The following is a 9,721-nucleotide window of genomic DNA, read 5'->3' on the forward strand; positions in this document are numbered from 1 at the left end:
TGCTCTTTACAACCACATTGTTTAACAATAGAAATTTCAGCCCCTATTGCTGGGGTCAACTGACAACTACCTACAGTATACTTCATACTCTATTTCAAATGCTTTCCAATATAAGCTATCTCCTGGTGTAGGCCTTCGTGTTCTCTGAGTTTGGTTGCTTTTTATTGTCTTGGTTCTCTTCTACTGATAAGCTAGGTAAATTTGTTTTTAACCACAGGAAGTTGTCCAAATAAGAGGAAAGGACACAGAACAGAAAATGTGACAAATGCGCTTCTCAAACAAGAAGGCCAAGTGCAAGGTCTCTTCGATATATACAAAGAGAAAATATTGCTCAGACATATAGGTCCACATGCGCCATAACAAGGCCAGGGCACTGTCTAGTCATAAAGACAGAGTATAACAGAATAACAGAGTTGGAAGTGACCTTGGAGGTCTTCTAGTCCACCCCCCTGCTCAACCCTATAACATTTCAGAGAAATGGTGGTCAAATCTCTCCTTAAAAATCCTCCAGTGTTGGAGCACCCACAACTTCTAGACGCAAGTCATTCCACTGTTTAATTGTTCTCAATGTTAGGAAATTTCTCCTTAGTTCTAGATTGGTTCTCTCTCTCCTTGATTAGTTTCTATCCATTGCTTCTTGTCCTGCCTTCGGGTACTTTGGAGACCAGGTTGATCCCCCCCCCTTCTTCTTTGTGGCAGCCCCTTAGATATAAGAACACTGCTTAGAGTTATGAGCTATATAATTATTATAATGTACCTATATTAGAACTCAAATTCAGAAATGCCTCGGCAAAGAAATACGTGAAGCTATTAAAAAAGGGGCGAAATTTGATTCACATTGTGCACTGGAAAATTATCCCATTTTTCTCTCAATATTAGCAATTCTCTCAACATTTTTGACATTGGAGGTTTGATAAAAGTCGATATAATTAAGAGTAGGAGCTAAACACAAGATACCAGTGTATTTTAAAATGATAGACTATTTGAAGTCTAAATATTATAGACGAATATTTGAAGTTTATTTTATTTATTCAACCTTTTGAATAATTTATTCAATTAATATTGCTGCCAATCTCACCTGACTGATTCTGGGCAGCTTACATAATTAAAAACAACAAAAATTAGAAATAACAGCCACTGAAAGCAATTAAAACAGTTAATTAGAACACTAAAAGTAATTTGTAGCAGTCTGAGTTTGAAGGAAAAGCTTCACAGTGCAGTAGCAGCTCAAGGGAATCTGACTTTCTAGTTGATCAATACTGGCTATTTTGGCAAGTATCTATTATTAACCATCTATTAATCTAGATTTTTCTGTTTGGGCAGGAAGGTAACAAGGATAGTCAAACAAGGCCTAGGGAGAAAATGAAGAAAGTAGGTTTCATTTAAAGTGGGGAAGCTTAAGAGACACATTAACTTTTTTAAAGCATTCGCAGGACTACAACACCAAAGAGAGCAGGCTGCCTTCCATCCAGTCTCTAACCTTCCTCTTTTAGGAACGTCTATGGAGATTCTCAGTCATCCAGATCATGGTTGTCCCCAAGGTGCTTTTTCAAGAGGCACCTTGTTTTTCTTTGAAGACGTTTTGCTTTTTATCCAAGAAGCTTCTTCAGCTCTAACTGGAGAGAAATGGAAGGATTTACACTCCTTGCAGAAAAGCCCTGTCATCTAGGATGACCAGCTGTCTGCAAGGAGTGTAAACCCTTCCATTCCCCACCATCCAGTCAGAGCTGAAGAAGCTTCTTGGATGAGAAGTGAAACGTCTTCGAAGAAAAACAAGGAAGTCCAGTTGCCTCTTGAAAAAAGCACCTTTGGGTTTTTTAGGAAAGGTTGTTGGGAAAGTGGGTGGCTTGCAGTTCCAGAAGGCACTCAAGGAAGCAGACTATTTGGATTCTTTTTAATCAGGACTCAGATCTGGTTACAGCATTGAAATGGCACCGATTATGCTTGTCAACCACCTCTGTTGTTGTTTGAGATGGGAGCAGCACAGTGCATCCATCCTGGACCTCCTTGATCTCTCATCAGCTTTCAATACTATTGATTATAGTTATCTTTCTGGACCAGTTCAGGGGACTGGAAGTGAGAGGCACAGTATTACAGTGGTTTTTCTCCTTTTTTTCTGGAATCGGTTCCAATCAGTGTTGACGGGATGGGGAAGTGGGAGGATTGAGCCTGATGCCCCCGCTTTGTGGTGTTTGATCAGGGCTCTACCATCTCCTATCCCTGTTTAGAATCTATGTGAAGCTGCTGGAAAAGGCTATCCACTGGCACAGGGTTATACTGTGTCATACAGATTATATCAAATCATAAATCTCTACTCCAGACTGACCAAGGTCAAGGTTCTTTCCCAAGGTCTGGAGACTACGGAGGTTGGGTGAAGAAGAACAACATGCTTCAGTTCAACCCTGGCAAGACCAAGCAGCTACAGTGAGCACCCCTTAACCTTCCAGTTCCTGAGATTTTCCATCTTTGGCTCTGAGTGGGGGTGCACTCCCTCAGACAGAGCTGGTTTGCAATTTGGGGGTTCTCCTGGACTCAGGGCTCCCGCTAAAAGAGCAGAAGGCTTCCCTGACTAGGAGAGCCTTTTGACAGCTCTTTGCCTTGTGTGTCAATTGCACCCATTTCCGGACTGAGAGGCCCCAGCGACTCATGCCTTAGTTGTCCACTGGTTCGATTACTATAATGCACTCTACATATGCCTGCTCTTGAAGATGTTTTACAACTAGTCCAGAATGCAGCATCGTGGACTTTTGGGGACATATCACAATATGCTCATGAAGCATCTCTGTTCCATGAGCCACAATGACTTTCAGTCATTGTGGTTGACTCAGCCTTCCATCCTTTATAAGGTAGGTAAAATGAGGACCCAGATTGTTGGGGGCAATAAGTTGACTTTGTATCTAATATACAAATGGATGAAGACTATTGCTTAACATAGTGTAAGCCGCCCTGAGTCTTCGGAGAAGGGCAGGATATAAATGCAAATTAAAAAAAAAAAAAAGGAAACTTGGGTAGAATTCAAGATGCTGGCTGTCACTTACCGTACTTTACCACCTACATGGCACAGTGCCAAATTATTTCAGAGTCACCTGTCTCTCCCACCTCCGAGAACTAGCAGGATTGGCATGCTCCATGCCTATTCTGTTGGGCAGAGTCACCTTGTGGCATCTAAAGAGTTTTCTCTGTTTCAGTGCCTGTTCTAAAGAACAGCCTCTTTCTAGAACAGTGATGGTGAACCTTTTCGGCACTCATCGCATGGAAACGTGCGTGCGTGCTTGTCAGGACCACGCTCTGGAAAAGCTGAACTTCCAGGTTCTAGTGCACATGGATGCCCGACGATCAGCTGGCTGGCATGGATGTGCAGACCGGTTTTTGGCACTGCTACGTGTATGAAGGACAGCTGATTGTTGCGCGCCAGAAACCTGGAAGACAAACAGGCAAGGCTGCGCGTGCCGGGCCACATAGCTTCACCTGCCACTTTGGGCACACGTGCCATAGGTTCGCCATCACAGCTCTAGAATATAGATGGCCCCACTCTGTTGGACTTTCACAAAGCATTGAAGGTCTAGCCCCAGACTTTTGTACCCTCAGAGAGAACAATGCTGTACCACTGGGGTACCACCCCAATTTTGATTCCTAAAATGAATAATCACTTTTTCAAAAGTTGCTGGAAATATAATAAACTACAGAGAACAAGCATGAGGTAACGGTATGTGAGAATGAGGCGGGGAGTGGGTAGAGATGCTACCTAGGGAACAATCAGATAAGAGAAGACGGAGCCTGCAGATACATAATTGGCAAAGAAATCTGGGACCCACCCAGGGGTGAAATTCAGCAGGTTCTGGAGAACCGGTAACAGAAATTTTAAGTAGTTCAGAGAACCGGCAAATACCACCTCTGGCTGGACCCAGAGTGTGGTGGGAATGGAGATTTTCCTTCCCCTGCTACGCCTACCAAGCCACACCCACCAAGCCACACCATGCTCACCAAGCCACATCCACAGAACTGGTAGTAAAAATATTTGGATTTCACCACTGGACCCATCCAACAATTTCTCAAAACATTTTAACAGTGGGATAGTGGCAGACTTGCAAGACCCTATTCCAGGTGATCCTCAATTTACAACCACCATTGAGCCCATTTATGTTGCTAAGTGAAAAATTCATTAAGTGCGTTTTGCTGCATATTACGACTTTACTTGCTTCATTTGTTAAGTGAATCACTTCAATGGTTAATTTAATAACGCGGTTGTTAAGTGAATCAGGCTTCCCCATTGACTTTGCTTGACAGAAAGTCACAAAAGATGATTGCATGACCCCAGGATACTACATAAATATCAATCAGTTATCAAGCATCTGAATGTAAATCACACGTCCGTGGGGATGGTGCAATGGTCATACATGTGAAAAATGGTCGTAAGTCACTTTTTTCAGTGATGCTGTAATTTCCAATGGTCACTAAATGAACTGCTGTAAGTGGAGGACTACCTGTATTTTAGCCTTGCAATACTGTAGAATTAACTCATATGGTTGCCATTTCCTGTAAGACTTACCTAGCAAGATTAATGACCTTGACATAATTGATGCAATAACTAAGTGTAATTATGCAATAAACAATAAGTAAGTGGGGGAGGAAGTTATGGTTGTACAATATAGCTGCAGGGTTGCCCCAAAAGGAAAATAATGCCATCATTCTCAGTAAAATGTTTGCAACTTGTGAATTGGGAAACAGAAATTTAACTCTCTCCCTTCCTCACAGACTATACAGGTAATCTGCACATTCCCACTGTCATGTGAACAAAATTCAGACACTCGGCATTTGACTCAGAGTTATGACGGTTCGGGTCATGTTATTTACCTTTTGTGACTTTCTTACAAGTAAAGTCAATGGGGCAACCAGATTCACTTAATAACCATGAAACTAACTGTAATGATTCACTTAACAACCCAACCTTAACAACAGAAATGTAGGGCTCAATTGCGGACGTAAGATGAGGACTACCTGTAATATCAAAGATTTCCTATCCATCAAACTGTCTGATAATTATATTTTAGGCCTGGCTATTAAAATGACTCAGTCTTTGTGTGAATCAACTTGCCTGTTTCAAAATTTCAAAAATATGTGGATATTCGGGTAGTGATGATCCAGGAAGGAAGCTCACATATAAATAAAATGTACAAGATATGCTTTACCCACTTAATCAGAATAGTGGGATTATTTTTTAAATCCTGCACATATTATAGTATCATTTTTGAGACAATTATTTATATATTTATTGTATTTCTGTTTGTGGTTTTAACCCTTTGTTAATTACCTAGAATTACTGCTGTGACACTGGGTAGCTATATAAATTATATGAACAAATTTTTAACCTAGAAGTTAACATTAAATCTAATGAACTTATTGTAAACTTAAAAAGCAAATTTTGATTGAACAGCGGAAAAAATTCAGCAGTATATAACTTATTTTTAGCGTAGGAGATATTCAATCTATTACTAAAAAAGCCATCCTTTGAAGAATGTAACCATTCTGAAATTTCTGCACTAAGTAGGAAGCAGAGGGGAAGAAATGTGTTAGATTTTCTTTTTTTAATACAGTAATTTTATTAAAAGTTACAGCTGAAATATAAAAACTAGATAACAATTAAAGAAAAAAAAAAGTGTGCAAATAAAAATTAGAAAAATCAAATTGAAAGAAAAAATAATCAAGAAAAAGAAATACATAAAGACCTAATCCCAAATATAAACAAGTTTAGTGTCTTATTACCTTTGCTTAAAATTCAAATGATCTTTTCTTCCCACATCCCATATTTCTAAACAAATCCTTAAAACCGTGTCATTCAGTCCTGATCAGCAAGGCTACCAGAGATAGTAACTGTCGATTTTAACCTTGACCAAATACACTAATTTTACATTCCTTCCTTTTATTTCTAAGGAGTCTTGGTCTTTAGTCCTTTAAGGTCTTTCCTTAATACACTAATCCCATTCTTCTCTTTATTTTAGCTTTTTATCTGGGCAGCAGAGAGGTGGATTTCAATTTTATCACTGGACACCAGGAAATAAATAATTGGGGAAGGGGGTATAGTTGTACAAATCAGCTGCAGAGATGCCCATAAAGGAAAATAATGCCTTCATTTTGAGTAAGATGTTTGTGGCTTATGAATGACAACTATTTTGGGGAAGAGAAATCTAATTCTCTCCCCGCCCCCCATAATATCAATGATTTCCTACCCACAATACTTTCTGATATCTTTTATTTTAGGCCTGGTCACTACGATGGATCAGTTTTGTGTGGATCAACTTGCATATTTTAAAATTTCAAAAATTATGTGGCCATTTGGGTTAGAGGTGATCCAGGCTGACATATAAATAAAATCTATGAGCTGTGCTTTAGCCCCCACTTACCTGTAATCGGGACATGAAACCTTATGCTGAAAAAGGTCTCTAGCCAATTTTGAAAAGGAAGAACACAATCCCTATTTAAAAAGTTTACCAAGCATTACTTGATTTTTTCCCCCTGCCTTGCAAGTTCAAACATCTGTATCTGTACTCAGCAGCATCTTACAATATTGCATAATATTATATAATATACAATATTATGTAACAGCAGTTTTCCCAATATTTATTGGAATGTCACAAAGAAAAGCATCTGAAGGCAGGACAAGAACTAACAGGTGGATATTTTAGACTGGAGGCTAAAACATATGAGGAGCACTTGTAGGAATTGGGTATGTCCAGTTTCATGAGGAGAAGGACTATAGATGACATGATAGCAGTGTTCCAATATCTAAGGGGCTGCCACAAAGATGAGGAGGGTCGACCTATTCTCCAAAGCACCTGAAGGCGGGTCAAGAACTAACAGATGGACACTTATCAAAGAGAGATTCAACTAGAACTAAAGATAAATTTCCTGACAGTGAGAACAATTAATCAGTAGAACGGCTTGCCTCCAGAAGTTGTGGGTACACCAACACTGGAGATTTTTAAGAAGAGATTTGACAACCATTTCTCTGGAATGGTATCTCCAGCGTCTCCTGCTTGAGCAAGGGGTTGGGTGAGAAGACCCCACCAATATCCCTTCCAACTCAATTATTCTGTCTACTACTTATAGAAAAATGGCCAGGCAGACACCATTCCGTAGTTGTGTAATGAAGCATTAATGATAGCTTGACCCAATGTTCTCTTCTGGCCATGGTTTTCCACTGTCTAGGTCGCAATACCTAAAGCAACAAATACATCTGCTTCGAAAGCAGTAGCTCTGCTTTCAAAAATTTCTAATTGCATGAAAAACGCAGCTGAGTTGTCTGTTCTGTTAAAATGGAATCAGGTTAACCAACACAAAATCTGCCCCCACTTCTTATAGTTTTAAATAGGTTTCCTCAGTTATAAAGATCCCGTCCATTGATGCTGAATGCAACTTACATTATTTAAAATCAGTCTCAGGGCCTTTCAAAGTTCTTTCGTTCACCCAGGATTCCAGCACTGCAAGTCTTCTTACAGCAGCACATATGAATTCTAACAAATTCTTACCAACTATACTTAATCTACCTTAGGCCTCTTGTGTTTCTCAAAGGAAGTTGAAAAGTTCATTTATTGAATTGTTAGGTTTACAGCCCACCTTTTGTGCAGCACACATAGCATTTCTTTCTCCCATTTCCCTACCATCCTCATGTGAAGTAGATTGCATTGCAAGAGAGTGAGTGGCCCAGTTACCCAATAACTTCTGTGGCTGAGGAAGGATGGATTAGAATCTCAGTCTCTCTAATGCCAGCCTTGCGTTTTTAAATAGAACGTATTTCTGTCATTGTACAAGGAAAACTATTAAAGTGCTATTAAACCAGTCATTTTCTGTTCTGCTCTTGTTTGAGCTAAGTATTGCTAATTCTTATTTCTTCAAAGTTTCCCAGATGTTCCTGCAGTGTAGCCAGGGACCCAGTCAAATGACACATAATCTTTGTAACTTATTTACCAGATCTGACAAAACATAGGTCAGCAAACAAGAAGAGAAGGTTCAGTCAGTTGCTAGCAGTCAAGGGAACATTTGAGGCAAGATTTCAAACTCGCAGAGCCAAGTAAATATCTTAGGTAAATATCACAAGCTTCCCATTCTATGCAATCCTGACAAGATATATGTTTAGTCCAACTCTTCTGGGGCCAACCCATTACCCACTCACCACCTTCCCCCAAAATGCTTGCAAATAAAGTATGCAGGATTTATAGCTTCTCTTCTTACTATAATTTTTGGTCCATAAAAACAGTCAGACAAAACAAATCTCTCTTTTTCCTACCATGCATTCTCTCCCAGATTAATCTTAGCCTTCCTCTATCTGCTCTGCTCTAAGGGACCACAACCACCCTCAACAATTCCAGCCATGTTAGTTAGAAATTCTGGAGACTATACAGGCAGTCCTCGATTTACAACAGTTCATTTAGTGACCGTTCAAAGTTGCAACGGCAGCAAAAGTGACTTATGAACATTTTCCACACTTACGACCATTGCAGCATCCCCATGGTCACACGATTTTACATTCAGCTGCTTGGCAACTGGTTCATATTTATGACAGTTGCAGTGTCCCAGGGCTTATGCGATCCTCTTTGATGAGCTTCTGACAAGCAAAGTCAACAGGGATCCAGATTCACTCAGCCACCGTGCAACTAATTTAACCACTGCAGTGATTCACTTTAACAAACCGTGGGGAGGAAGGTCGTAAAATGGGGCAAAGCTCACTGAACAAATTACTTGCTCAGCGACCTAAACTCTGGGCTTCGTTGTGGTCGTAAATCGAAGACTACACAATTGTAGTCTGAATCGAAGAATGCACAGTTGTGTAGAATTGTGCATTCCAACACAATCGAAGGTCACCAGATTGGGGCAACTGCTCTAGGCAGAAGCAGTGAGGTCATCCCTTCACCCAGCTCTTACTTATTTTCCTCTAAAAATTACTGCCAGCTCCCTTCCAACCCACCCACACATCCCCAAGAATACAATCAGAAAAAGACCTGGCCAGATCTCTTGCCCCCCCCCCCCCAAATCCAAGCTCCTCCCGGGGCACCCAGCAATCCCAATGTGGGTGGGATTCCAACCCACCCCCCACCCTCATCATCATACACACACACACACCAGCTTTCCTCCCCCTAAATCTAGCCCCCACCTCCCTTTCCCTCCATAGGAACCCCACGTTCTTCTCCTTTCTAAGCCTACGTCCGGGAAGCAAAGCAGCCGTCCGTCCGGTTGTCATACTCACCACGTAAACGACGTTGAGGGCGCACAGAGCATTGCGTGAGCAGGCGAAGCCCCCGCAAACCATGTTTCCCAAACAGGAGGAACAAAGCCCGCTCGCCTGTGAAAACGCCGAACTGAGGCTTCCCTCCCCCCCACCCCCAAGGGCCAGCACCCGCGGACACTACCCCTTTAAATCCCGGCCTGCCTCCACCGCGCTTGCGCACCGATCTTCAGTGCTGCTTGCCGGCTCGGCGCATTCTCTCGATAGAACGCCTACACTCATCCGCCGCAGGCGCAGGCGCCCTTGGAGGGAGACTCGCTGCCCCGGGGAGTCGGTCGTCTCCATCCGGGTTCTGGAGTTTTAAAAAAAAAACACATTACGGAAGGTGCGTCACTCAACCTAACCACAGAGATGAGCTTTTGAAAAACAATGAAGTGACGTCGTTGTTGCTTCCGGTTGTGGGGCTGCCATTTTCAGGGGCGGCGGGTTGTTGAGCTGTGC

The 9,721-nt window shown here is 41.5% G+C and overlaps 1 protein-coding gene across 1 annotated transcript in view; it reads right to left on the reverse strand.

Annotated features, from left to right (window-relative positions):
- TSPAN31 (tetraspanin 31) overlaps positions 1–9,390 on the reverse strand; it is a 45,281-nt gene extending 35,891 nt beyond the window's left edge. The window contains exon 1 of the mRNA XM_058169591.1: positions 9,242–9,390. Within this exon, the coding sequence (XP_058025574.1) occupies positions 9,242–9,304 (63 nt within the window). The 5' untranslated portion in view covers positions 9,305–9,390. The remainder of the gene's footprint in view (positions 1–9,241) is intronic.
- Between the last annotated feature and the right edge of the window lie 331 nt (positions 9,391–9,721).

The sequence above is a fragment of the Ahaetulla prasina genome, chromosome 2, assembly GCF_028640845.1.
Source record: "Ahaetulla prasina isolate Xishuangbanna chromosome 2, ASM2864084v1, whole genome shotgun sequence".
NCBI lineage: Eukaryota > Metazoa > Chordata > Lepidosauria > Squamata > Colubridae > Ahaetulla > Ahaetulla prasina.